The sequence below is a fragment of the Pristis pectinata genome, chromosome 6 (assembly GCF_009764475.1).
Source record: "Pristis pectinata isolate sPriPec2 chromosome 6, sPriPec2.1.pri, whole genome shotgun sequence".
Taxonomy (NCBI): Eukaryota; Metazoa; Chordata; class Chondrichthyes; order Rhinopristiformes; family Pristidae; genus Pristis; species Pristis pectinata.
The window spans coordinates 23879324-23893497 of record NC_067410.1 but is presented as its reverse complement, the minus strand read 5'-3'; the positions used below and the strand labels follow the sequence as shown (position 1 = coordinate 23893497).

General features: G+C 43.2%; 1 protein-coding gene across 1 annotated transcript in view; it reads right to left on the bottom strand.

Moving 5' to 3' along the window:
* cacna2d3a (calcium channel, voltage-dependent, alpha 2/delta subunit 3a) overlaps positions 1-14174 on the bottom strand; it is a 556823-nt gene that overhangs the window by 238952 nt on the left and 303697 nt on the right. The window contains 1 exon segment of the mRNA XM_052017619.1: positions 12225-12314. Coding sequence (XP_051873579.1) covers positions 12225-12314 — 90 coding nt within the window.

The window sequence follows — 14174 nt, the reverse complement described above, 5'->3', positions numbered from 1 at the left end:
TTTGATGCATCTTTCATATATAATGCATTTATGTTACATTAAATATTTACTATAACCTTTCCTTTCTATCCACAGGATGCAGTGTGACAGAACAATAAAAATATGCATGTTATACTTGCTATTGCTGTTGACATGCATTGCTTATTTTAGTTATTTATAATGCACTAACAAGGTTAAAGAAATGCTTGAGCAGTAATTTTTTAAGATGGTTCTCCTAATCATCTGACTTAGCTTCAACAAAGAGTCACATAACCCCAGGAAAAACACTTCAAACTTTCACTGTCTTCCAGGGTTTTCTTGGATCTCTTATCAAAGTTGGAGAAGACGACGCATAGAAGCTCTATGGAGTTCTCATTCCATTCCAGACTCTGAGACATACTTCATAGAATATAGAACATTACAGCACAGTACAGGTCCTTCATCCTATGATGTTGTGCCGACATTTTATCCTGCTCTAATATCTATCTAACCCTTCCCTCCCACATAGCCCTCCATTTCTCTATCATTCTTGTGACTATCTAAGAGTCTCTTAAATGTCCCTAAGGTATCTGCCCCCACAACCTCTGCAGGCAGTGCATTCCACACACCCACCACTGTCTGTGTAAAAAACTTACCCCTGACATCCCCCTTATACCTTCCTCCAATCACCTTAAAATTATGCCCCTTCATGTTAGCCATTTTCGCCCTGGGAAAAAGTCTCTGACTGTCCACTCAATTTATGCCTCTTATCAACTTGTACACCTCTGTAAAGTCACCTCTCATCCTCCTTCTCTCCAAAGAATAAAGCCCTAGCTCACTCAACCTATCCTCATAAGACATTCTCTCCAGTCCAGGCAGCATACTGTTAAATCTCCTCTCCACCCTCTCTAAAGCTTCCACATCCTTCCTATAATGAGGTAATCAGAACTGAACACAATACTCCAAGTGTGGTCTACCAGAGTTCTATAGAGCTGTAACATTACCTCGCAGCTTTTGAACTCAATACCCCGACTAATGAAGGCCAACACTCCATATGCCTTCTTAACAACCCTATCAATCTGCGTGGAAACCTTGAGAGATCTATGGATGTGGACCTCAAGATCCCTCGATTCCTACACACTGCTAACAGCCCTGCCATTAACCTTGTATTCTGCCTTCAAATTCAATCTTCCAAAGTGTATCACTTCACACTTTTCTGGGTTGAACTCCATCTGCCACTTCTCAGTCCAGCTCTGTATCCTATCAATGTCCTGTCGTAATCTACAGCAACCTTCTACACTATCCACAACACCACCAACCTTCGTGTCATCAGCAAACTTACTAACCCACCTTTCCACATCCTCATCCAAGTCATTTATAAAAATCACAAAGAGCAAGGGTCCCAGAACAGATCCCTGCAGAACACCACTAGTCACTGACCTCCAGGCAGAATACACTCCATCTACAACCACTCTCTGTCTTCTATGGGCGAGCCAATTCTGAATCCATACTGCCATGTTTCCCTGCATCCCATGCCTCCTGACTTTTTGAATGAGCCTTTCATGAGGAACCCTATCAAACGCCTTACTAAAATCCATGTACACCACATCCACTGCTCTACTTTCATCAATGTGCTTTGTCACATCCTCAAAGAATTCAATCAGGCTCATGAGGCACGATCTGCCCCACACAAAGCTATGCTGACTGTCTCTAATCAGCCTATGCTTCTCCAAATGCTCATAAATCCTGTCTCTAAGAATCTTATCCAGTAATTTGCCACCCACTGAAGTAAGACTCACTGGTCTGTAGTTCCCAGGGTTATCCCTACTCCCTTTGGAACAACATTTGCGACCCTCCAATCATGTGGCACTACTCCTGTGGCCAGTGAGGACGCAAAGGTCGTCACCAAAGACACAGCAATCTCTTCTCTCGCTTCACATAATAACCTTGGATATATCATGTCTGGCCCTGGTGATTTATTGATCCTAATGTTTTTCAAAAGTTCCAGCATGATGATAAAATAATAGGTCACTTAAAATATTTGCAAGAATTATTCTTTAACATTTTTCACATAGTTAAAGTGCTGTTTAAATAAAATAAATGATGAAAAGTCTGAAAATAAAAATTGATCCTGAAACATTAAGTTTTCCTCTCCACTGATGCTGCACTACTTGCTGCCAGTTTTTATTTGTAAGATTTAATAATGCTGTTGCATAGTATGCAATATTTTCTCAAAATGAATGAATGATAAATTGCAGAAACTAATTCTTTCTGCAATACTCTGCATGTCCTTGTCAACAGCATTATCAAGAAATAGGATAGTGTAGAGTAGCTTGCAGGTCACTCAGTCTGATCCAAAATACCATGTACATGGAATTTGAGTTATTACACTGATTAAACTAACGGCTGACATTGCTCTATGAAACTGACAGCAACTTCAAGATTTTGGGAGTTGCTGTCAGTGATTCTGTATGTCTACACTGGCTGCAATGTTCACAGCCTATCCCAACAAGTTTGAGGAAAATCTCTTTAACTGCTGTGAATTTAAGCTACTTACAAACTAATCCTGCTATGCAATACCCTGAAAATATTTCACTTGATCACACAGGGTCAAAATCTATCTGATTCTCTAATGTCTTTCAGGGAAAGAAATCTGCCATCCTTACCCCAGTCTGGTCTATATGTGACTCCAGGTCCACCAATGTGGATAGCTCTTAACTGCCTCGTCAGCTCAGGGGCAGTTAGGGATGGACAAGAAATGCCAGCAGTTCCAGCAATGTGGATGAATAGATAGAAAAAATAAAGATGACCTTGTACTAGCTTAGTCTCTCTCTCCAGGCTGGCTATACCAAAATAACTGGTCATCATCGAGCACCTTTGCTCCGTCCGCCACAACAGGTAGGATCTCCCAGTGGCCAACCATTTTAATTCCACTTCTCGTTCCCATACTGACATGTCTATCCACAGCCACATTGAGGCCAGATGCAGGTTGGAGGAGCAATACCTCATATTCCGTCTTGGTAGTCTCCCCCCCTTTGTTTTCTCTCATTCCTGTAGCCCCTTCACCCCTTCTCTTTCCCCTCCCCCACCCTCATGACCTGCCCACCTTCTTCCCTTTATTCCATGGTCTACTGTCCTCTCCAATCAGATTCCTTCTTCTTCCACCCTTTGCCTCTTCCACCTATCACCTCCCAGCTCCTCACATCATTCCCTTTTACCCCCTCCTCCACCTATCTACCTTCCCCCTCTCACTTGGACTCACCTATACACCCGCCAACTCATGCTCCTCCCCCTCCCTGTATTGTGGAGGGTCGTGGCTGTCACGTGACAGCACTGCCCATTACCTGGTCGAAAGGCACACTACTGTCAATCAAGGTTTGGCTCCACCCCACCCATCAGCACACACCTGACCATTGGTCCCTTTAAGCAACTTTGTACTTGGCCTTGGGCCATTGGCCTTTGTAATCGATTAGTCCTTGCTGGCACTGGGCCATTAGCCTTTGTAAATTACCTGGGCTGGACACCACCCCCCCCAAGCCCTCCAGCACTATAAAGAGTGCCACATGTGCTCAACTCTCTCTCTTTGTCTGCTCCGAGGGATCACCCTGCTTCATTCCAGGCCGAGGACTGTGGAATGGCACTGGAGAAATCATTGGTGAGGTGTGCACTGTTAAAAGGGTTGGGAGCATTTTAGTTAGTGTCCCTAGTAGCATAGAGCAGTGCCTGCACTGAGTCAAGGGGTGGTGGGTATCGTATTGTTTTTCCTTGATTGTATGTACCTAGTCTGTTTTGTGTGTGTGTGTGTGTGTGTGTGTGTGTCTTACCCTGTTGAGATTTTCCCACACTCGCTATAAACCGTGCACGTGTGTGTGTGTTATTCCCATTACCCTTTTCCCATGTTTGTCTTCTGTAAATAAATCATTTATCTCCAAGACTGTGTTCAGAGTCCTTGCCTTCTGAGACCCTGAATCTGTTTCACATTTGGTGCTGCGAGCAGGGTCTCTAAGGGCTTGCTGAACACAGACGTGGGGAGGGATGTTCTGGAACAGGGGCAAGAAAGCCAGTGCAGGCACCGAGGATAGGAGTCCTGGGTGGACCAACGAGAGGAAGGGATTTGGGAGCCTGGCCAGCATGCTGGAAGACCACGGTAAACCAGTGGACTGGGCTGAGCAGTTAGATCCCCGTGGTGAGAAAATGGGGCACCACGTGGTCTCCCTCCTCCAGAGGTTGGGGTTCCCGAAGGCTAAGCGGAGTCAAAGGGGTGCCTTCTGGCTGTTTGCATCCTTCCTGAGATGCCAGGTCAGGATTACTGGTCAGATATAAGATATGTGTCACCAAAAAGACAAAGAGATAGAGGTGCTCCAGCAGCACTACTCTGCCCTGCAGGGGGCAGTCCAGTTGCCCAGACCCAAGCCAACGACCTCGAGGCCAGAGGTACCGAGGTCGCCTGCAGGCTGATCCAAATGCAGCAGGTGCAGGCAACCCGCCGGTCTGGCTAGCAGCCAGACCCACTCAAAATTCGAGCCCTGGCCCAGCACAGCGACAAACTGGATGCATGGCTGGGGGAGGGGGATATATGGATGGATAATGACAAGGAGGGGGTGCCTGAGGAGCCCTCCCCCTACGCACCCAAACTCTTGCATGCTCGACCCGTCAGCACGTGGTCACAGGTCCACCACAGAAGGGAGGGGAGTGAGGATGAAGACCCCGCAGGGGAAAGTGCCCTTGGTCCCTCTGAGACTACGGAGACCCAGGATTTCTCAGCCAAGGAGCTGACCCAGCTGGCAGATCTGTACCCCCAGAGGCCGGGTGAGCACCTGGCTGCACGGCTGCTCCAACTGTGGAATGATGGGGCCCCCAACGTGAGCCTCTCTCACCAGGAAGCGAGCACCCTGGGGAGCCTGTCCGACCAGCAGAGTGTCAACAATGCCCTACGGGCGCCACAGGAAGGGATCCGGGATGGCACTACCCTGTGTGATTGGGTAGTAACCGCCGTGAGGGTCCGGTACCCTACCCTTCTCGAGTGGGATTTATACGGGCGACCGCAATGGAGTATGGTCAGTGAGGGCACCAGAGTCATTAGGGAGTGGGCGCTGGTGACTGGCATCTATGAGAGGGCCCACTATCATGATTTTTTAGAAAATACCAGGGTGACCAGCATGCTAGCAGGATACCTGATTGCCATCATGCGCCCCGAGTTGAGGCTAGTGGTCCTGCACCTCATGGGACTGGCTAATGGTAAGACCATGCGGGATGCCATCACCCTCCTGGAAGGGCTAGAGTACATGCAGCGGGGGGTGCTCACCCAGGTCCGTAGAGCGGAGACAAGGGCTGGAGACGCAACCCCTCGTTTTACACGCAAACGGCTCTTCTTGGACCTGCTGTGCACAGGGGTGGACCGCGCCAGCATAGATGGGATCCCAACCTCCACCCTTTACGTGTGGTGGAAAGAGCTTTGCGGAGGGCAATCTAGCTGGGGGAAATCCAACAACCACCCCGGGATCAAGCCTGACACAGGGGGCACCCCCAACCGCCAGACCACGTGGGCTGCCCCTGCTGACACTGACACGGCCTCTGACCCTCCCCCACTCGAAACAGTCTCTACTGTCCTCAGGGCTGAGCTCCGGGACCTGCTGAGACAAGAAATGTCCAATCTCCGCCAGCAGGAACCTTCACCCACGGGGTGGCAGACCTCCACCTTCCCACCTCCCCACCCACCCCCCAGAGGCCCCAGTGCATTTGTTCCATCGCCCTCCCCCGCCCGGGGGCCCTGAGGCCACATATACAGTGGCATGCAAAAGTTTGGGCACCTCTGGTCAAAATTTATGTTACTGTGAATAGCTAAGCAAGTAAAAGATGACCTGATTTCCAAAAGGCATAAAGTTAAAGATGACACATTTCTTTAATAGTTTAAGCAAAATTACTTTTTTATTTCCGTCTTTTACAGTTTCAAAATAACAAAAAAGGAAAAGGTCCCGAAGCAAAAGTTTGGGCACCCTACATGGTCAGTACTTAGTAACACCCCCTTTGGCAGGTATCACAGCTTATAAATGCTTTCTGTAGCCAGCTAAGAATCTTTCAATTCTTGTTTGAGGGATTTTCGCCCATTCTTCCTTGCAAAAGGCTTCTAGTTCTGTGAGATTCTTGGGCCGTCTTGCATGCACTGCTTTTTTGAGGTCTCCCCACAGATTGTCGATGATTTTTAGGTTGGGGGACTGTGAGACCCATGGCAAAACCTTCCACTTGTGCCTCTTGAGGTAGTCCATTATGGATTTGAGGTGTGTTTAGGATAGTTATCCTGTTGTATAAGCCATCCTCTTTTCATCTTCAGCTATTTTACAGACGGTATGATATCTGCTTCGAGAATTTGCTGGTATTTAATTGAATTCATTCTTCTCTCTACCAGTGAAATGTTCCCCATGCCACTGGCTACAACACAAGCCCAAAGCATGATTGATCCACCCCCGTGCTTAACAGTTGGAGAGGTGTTCTTTTCATGAAATTCTGCACCCTTTTTTCTCCAAACTTTCCTGCATCCTCACCACAAAATTCAACATCAGAAGTTTGCAAAGGACCAGCTAAACAAGCCTCATGCATTTTGGAAACAAGTCCTGTGGACTGATGAAGTTAAAATAGAACTTTTTGGCCACAATGAGCAAAGGTATGTTTGGAGAAAAAAGGGTGCAGAATTTCATGAAAAGAACACCTCTCCAACTCTCCCAAATGCATGGTAGTCCCCCACCACTCCCCTCACCACTACATAACATCTCTTCCAGTGATCCCCGATGAGGTGGGTGTTTCAGGAACTGGTATTTCCCTCCCTACAATTTGACCTCCACCTGAGTCCGGACTCTCAGGGTCGTTCCACAGCCGGTGAGCAGACCTAAGGAATGCTGGTGCAGGCTTTCCAATGAGCACGGTTCCACCCTTTCAGTTGGTCACAGCGACTGCAAGTGAAACCGGTATCCGGGTGCCCTAGTGATCACTGCCGATGGTGCCACTAAGCTGGGGGCTCCCTGGACTTTGAATGGGACCCACTGGATTTGCGGCCACCGTGCCTACCCGTGGCTCCCCGCGAGCTGGTACTAGACCACTAACATCACTACACATGCAGCTTTTTCTCCCATATGTTTTAAGTTCTACAAGATAAACTGTGAGTGGTGAATGTGAATGCCAACCGCCTCAACCTCACACAGTGGTGGAGAATTCTCAAAATTAGTCATATTGAGCTGGACGGATGTGATCTCACAGAGGTTGTCTTAGCTTCCTCAATGCAAAAACAAGAGATGGATCTGGGAGATCCGACTAAGGGAAAGATATTAGACAATAGAAACCTCTTTGTACAAAGCCCTGGGAATGTGCAGCACTGATTTTTAGAAAGTCTTGACCAATGACAAGCACAGCTCTTCCAGAACCCGAAAACTATGGCAAATAAAGACCTTGATCTAGGAGGGGTATCTCATCAAATCATGTCAATCCCATCCAGGGGACACAATCGATATTTCAAGCTGAAACTGGCACTGAAGCTATTCATACAAGAAAGATTTAACATGAAGATATATGTGTAAAAAATCAAGATTCACTTTGTGAAAGTGTGTTAGCATTCCCAGTTATACAGAATGTTTTTAAAAAGTATCTGCTGTTTGTGTTCAGTATCTATACGAGAACTGAAAGCAGTTAACTCCCCATAGTGTTATCTTTGTCACTGGAAGTGTTTAGTTCTGCTTGTGTGAACTAAATCCTTGTTATTCGTTGATTTGCTGTCCAGGGATCCACATATTCACAAGGTTGGCTCTGTAATACTAGGAGTGTCGCAAAACACTGCACAGTCCTCCAGAGCACTTTCCTGGGGTGTCCTTCTGCTCAAGGCTTCCTGGGAACAGGACCGTGTATCCAGCATCTCCCTGTTTAGGGCAGGACCTTATTATGTGGAATGGGAGCAAGGCTAAGCACTAAGTTACAGATGCAACACCTAGAAATCGTCCCAGTCTCACCAGCTTCAGAAACACATCAGTGGTGCAGCTTCAAAAATAAAAGAGCAGTGGCCATTTGTCATGGGTATGAGTTGTTAAGAGTTGGACTTGTGGAATTTGAGAAGCCTTCGATTTATAGTCCATTGGACTGCATCACACTATGGATGCCACTTCCACAATTATAATATACATTAGAGAGCAGAAGCAAACTACATACTTTGCAAAGTGCGTGTTACATCTCTAAAGTTCCGTTACAAATACTTTTGCATGGAAAATGTACCATGGTCCACGTTCATTGGAACTCATAGGTCTGCAAATTTTATATAGTTCTTCCAGTTTACAAGCTCTCTTAGCAGACAGTGACTGCAGAATTCAATTCCTTATTACACCTTTGTTGATGTCAAAGTGCAAAATAGTTCAGTTTGGCACCTGATGTCGGCATGCAGATTTTAGTGTGGGTAAATGCCAGATTTCACACTTGTGATGGAATTGGTCCATGCTGAGCCTAATGCTGTTGGAAGTACGCAGACTGTGACATTCATCACAGTGCAGTGTTGATATAAGCATTGCCATTTTGCAGCTCAATGCACCAGCTAACTCACCTCTCTTAATCTTGGAGAGCTGAATACACATTCAGGAGCAGATCCCGCAATATAAATGCAGTTTAAAAGGTGACAATAATTATCAGGATTGATTTCTACTTTCTGTTGATTTGAATCTGCAAGTATTTGGTGGTTTCCAAAATCCACAGGAAATAATGTGTCAGGTGCTGGGGGACAGTATTCTGAATTCAAGGATTCTGTATAAATCAGTTGCCCCTTGAGGTGAACTGCATAGGAAGATATTGCCTTTGTAGTGCAGCACAAATGAGAGCCAAGCCAAGCAGGGAAAGCTACTAACTGAGGGAATAGAAGGAGGGGGAAAAGGGAACTCAGTGGGAGGCCCGTTATGTTCAAGTTGTGCATGAACCAATTCTCCTACCAGAACCTCAGTGAGAAATAGGCACATGAGAAGCCTGCACTTCAGGGAGGAACCCATCACCAAATTCAGCCATCTAGTCCAGTGCAACAAGTAGGGCAAGGACTGCATTGATGGTGGCTATCAAGGTGACCATCAAGGTGACCATAGTCAGTATTGTGTTGGAATTTGTCCAGAATGGAGCTGGTGATATTTGCAACATTTACACTTGCACTTCTGCCATCCATAAGGTAACTCATTAATGCTCCCTGTTCAACCACCTACCTTTAATTCTCTCTTGCATGAGAGGAACCAGCAGACATAACGTACAAACTTATGATGTTCGAAGGCTTTCTAAAAGTGTGGTGTGCCATTGACAGCACGGACATCATTTTGAAGGGCCAAATATAAATACTGGGATATATCTCAAGATCCTCACCATCACGAGGGATGGATGAAGCCTTGCCACCAGCTGTATAATGAGTAGGTGCAGAGGAGGAAGAAGGAAGGCAGGGCACAACTTGAACAATCACTTTCTGTGCAGACTGTATGTGAAAGATTCATCTGACTGGGATAATAGAAAATATAAGCCCAATTCACCATTCATTGTCAATCCCTTCTACCTGTTACTGAACAGTACAGCATGCACTTGAAACACAAAATGTACCCAGCTATTTAAACCAGCTGGAATGATAACACTCTGTCAGTGGCAGTGGTCTATGAAGTGATATGAACAGCATCAAATATCACCAGTCATACTGCAACTGAAACCAACACAGACATCGATACTCAAGAAGATAATACTTATGAGTTTAAAGAACTACAAGGTGAGGTACCACACCATGGTGTATAAGTTCGGAAGGTGCAAGGGACAATGAGAATTCAACAGTAGCATGGCGATAACCACACCTATCCTCCATACTTTTTAGCTGGTGAGACACTCGAGTGTGTGCTTTTCATAAGGATGGTGGATATCATTTCCTAACCTGATATCCCTACCCTATAAAGAAAGCAGGAATTTCCTGGACAACTCTCTGATTCATCATGGGCAGTTCATGTTCAAATTGGGATTTTAACTTTTTGTGTGCTATTCATGCCTCTCCAGCCAAAGGTATAAAACATGGAATGGACTTAAACATAAAGATTATACAATCATAGAATTGTTACAATTAGGCCATGCTGGCTCCTAGTTGAACAATCCCACCAATCTCATTCCCCCCCATCTCTTTTCCCATAGCCTTGCAAACTATTCTCTTCCAAGTGACCAACCAATTCTCTTTTGAAGGCACAGATTGATTCTGTTTCCACCACCCTTACAGCCAGTGAATTCCAGGTCAGAATAATTCTCTGTCCAAAAAAAGGATTTTCCTTATGTTTCTCTTGTATATTCTTCTCAAACAGTTAAATCACTGCCATCTGGTCCTTGAGCAGTTCACTGATGGGAACAGCTTCCCTCTATTTACCCTATTTAAACCAATTATATTTCTACACACCTCTATTGAATCTACTCTCAACTTTCTATGCTTCAAGGCAAGCAACCCAATCTCTCCTTGTGAGCCTTATAGCTCAAATCACTCATCTCTGGAACCATTCTGGTAAAGGCAAATCCAAAATGGTTTAAAAGGATAATAACTGTAGGTAATAAGAAGTGATAAAAATACATTAACTGGGGAAGGATAAATAAATGAGAAAGAACTGGAAATTTGTCTCAAGTTGCAATGAAAAATAGGTGATTTCAGACAGACTGTTCTTAAGATGTTGCACTTAATATGCAGTTACACTGCAAAGAATGAAACCAAATATATGGCTGAGATCAATTCTGTGTCAGAATGTTATACAGACCTTATAAAATGTGAGTTTGGTGCGAAGTGAGGATTGATCCGTTCAAATGATGCATTAATATCATTAAGCAGATCAATGATAATAAAACAGTTCTTCTTGTTCAGGTGAACACTAAAGGAGTGAAGTCAACAACAATAGTGGAAAATAAACTAATGGTGAAATTAGAGTTTGTTTCATACTGCACCCGATTTATTATCAGCCCACTGTATTTCAATAGGTGCTGTGGAATTATCAGGCCAGGAACTTGCGGCTGTAACACCAGTGAAACTATCTTCTGCTCATGCATAGTTTAATACACAGATCCTGAAGTTACTCTCAGTGGCTCAGTACTCTGCAGGTTGCATCAATTTGCTGCTTTCTCCACCAATATCAAGAGAAATGAACAATCTAACAAAAAATTCAGGTACATTCCAACAATTCTCATCGTAAAATGCCCTGAAAATGTTATCCTTTCTTGTGGGTGAATTCTTAATGGCAAATCAGACAATTATCATTGTTTTGCAAATGCTCTGGTTCTAAACATCAAGGCTATTTTTAAAATGATTTTTTATACTTTTGCTTGTACTTTAATGTCCTGTGTATGTTCTAATTTTTATTTTGTACTCTGTAAAATATTTTAAAAAGTAGTTGAAAATCTTGTGTCATTGAGACTATCATATTATTGAACAGTGGAACTTCTCTTTCTCCTACTTCTTATATTCTTATGTTCCTGTGTTCCTTCCTGATTTGGTCTGTGAGAATTCTCTTATGAAAGCTAGCATGATGGCATTGCTGACCGTTTCAGTTAACAGATAGGAGGAAGTTCAGGCCACAGGTCCTTCTCAGCTACTTTTTTCAAGGTCAGTGGTGAGCTCTGTTCTTTGCCACTGACCGCAGAATCCAGGTTGGATGTTGAAATGGTTATTAGTTGCTGCAATGTGTTTAATTTCTACCATCAGTAAAAATTGCTTTGTCCAAAATTGGCTGACAATGTAGAAGAAGGTGGCAAGTGTGTAGAATTGAGAAGGAGCTGGGAAAAGTTAGCATTCAAACAATTTTAATGCAAGAGATAACCACAATCTATTTATTAATGGATTTATCAAACAATCAAAATGATGAATTCTGTCTCTTGTGTTAACTACTGCAATTCAGTAAGTACACAAATACCATCTTTTGTTTTCACTGATAGTCTGCAGGATACCAGATCTGTTTTGCCTTTGTCTGATTCTACCATGACATCAATTTAAACTTACCTCAAAATGAATTATTATATGAAAAATATACCAAGCAAAATTGCACATCGTAAAGAGGTCTAATGGCTTAATTGTAACAATTCTATGACTATATAATCTTTATGTTTATGTGTATTCCACATAAAAATGGTTAATTATACAATATACATCTTTTATCCTATTTTAGCCTCTTAAAATTCCTGTGCCATTATACTTCTTTCATCTCATTTTAAGTTGAGTATAAAAGTTAAGAACAGAAAGTGCTGTCATTTAATGCCACTACCTGATTCAGAAGGATGAAAGCCTCTGTCAAAGCGTAGCCCAGCATTCCAATTCCTTTTGCATTCAGGGTATCAAGGTGTTCTCTGAAATGCTAATTAGTAGGAGAGAAAAAAGTAGCACAGTAAATTTTTATTTTCGTACAATTCCTTCAGATGTTATTTTTCAGCTGTTATAGAGTGATAATCAAATATATAGTCCATTTATGTTGTAGTTATTTAATAAATAATTGAATACAGTACAGAAGAACCTCATACTAAGTGAACTTATTCTGAGACAGTGCAGCAAGATGGCTTATTGTAGAGTCACATATTACAATGTGAGTTCCCAATCACAATCACCACAGTGCCAAGAAGCCACATCATGCATGTTTGCAGATGCCTAAAGAAACAGTAAATCCTGGAAATACATAGTAGGTCTTGTTGCTCTGTGGAGAATTGCTGAAACATAAACCTTGTCATATAATCTCTCCTACTGCAGATCTTCTCTTTAGTTATCCCTACATTTCCTCTCCTCTCTGCAAATTTAAAACTCGTTTACTCTGACTCAATTGATCAGTTCTGATTGAAGCTTATTCACTTAAAATATTGTCCAGTAGCTTATTTTCCTGGGCTTGCCTCCCCAGTATCACTGTTGACCCTGTCTCCCCATGTACATACTTATCTGCTCTACTTGAAGGGCACATCTGGTTGACCCTGACTATCCTGGACTCCAGCAGTGTGGCCTGGATGGCAACAAAGCCTCCAGCAGCCCACCCTCAAAACATACCGGAAAGGCTTTGAAATCCAGCAAGGTCTCACGAGAGTTTTTAAACGCTTTCGAACGTCAGGCACATCTCCAAACTATTTAAAAAAGCCTATGTGGTATATTAAAATTATTAATATATTTTAAAATAAAATCAACTAAAGGCACCTAAAACAAATGTAAGTATTAGAAACCTTGCACTAAATGGAAGGTTAGTGAAAAGAAACATGTCACCCCTTTTGCCTCTTTCCCCGCAACCCAATAATCCACAGTGAAATCTGTGGGGTTTGGATCCAGTGTCAGATCTAATCAGAAGTGCTGGATTAAATCAGCAAGATGGAGCTCCGCTGCTGGACTCCCCATTGTCAACCTGCCAGTGAGTCTGTGACCTTTGCATTTGATAATGCATGTGTGAAAGCCCCAGACTTGTTTGCATTTAAACAGGAAAATGCAAGCAAAACTAAAATTGTTTAGAGCTGTTTATTCTGTTTCTGATTTTAATCTGGATTTCCACCATCTGAAGTACATTAAAGTCTTGTTTATCCAGTATTTATGCATCCAGAATTCTCATGCAACCACCAAAAATGTCTAAGGATATTAAGCGATTAGAAAATTGCTGCCAAAGTATTTGAAATGTCTTAAATTTTGTTGAGCAACAAAGTTGTTTTTCTGCTCAAGCTGTAGTGCTGTTTCATCTTCTTCATTCACACTTTTTGCATGAGGGAAGGAAGGCATGCAAGCAAGTGGACAAAAGGGATGTATTCAAGAAGGCTAGTAAGCATAAATCTCCTCAGCCTTCGACTTTCATTCCAAAATGGCAGGGAAATAAATCGCGCTGCCTTTTGGCCTATAATAAAACCAGAAAAAGATAGAAATACTCAGCAGGACAGGCCACATCTGTGAGAAGAGAAACAGAGCTATAGTTTCAGATCAAAGGTGCGGGCTGACAGGTTGAGTATTTCCAATACTTTCTGGTTTTACTTTAGTTTACCAGAATCTGCAGTTTCTTTTTTGGTTTTCAAGGCTATTTTGACATTTAGCATTAAGTGATTTTAGTTTAAGTGGTAGCCTACAGCAGGCTAGGCTATGCATAAAAGTCTATGCATAACCTGTATAAGGTTGTTTTGCTTTTATAAAAATAAGCTCAAACAGTGAATTTTATTTTAAGTATTATGCAAAATAAGTGTGAAAACATATTTTTAGTTTATTT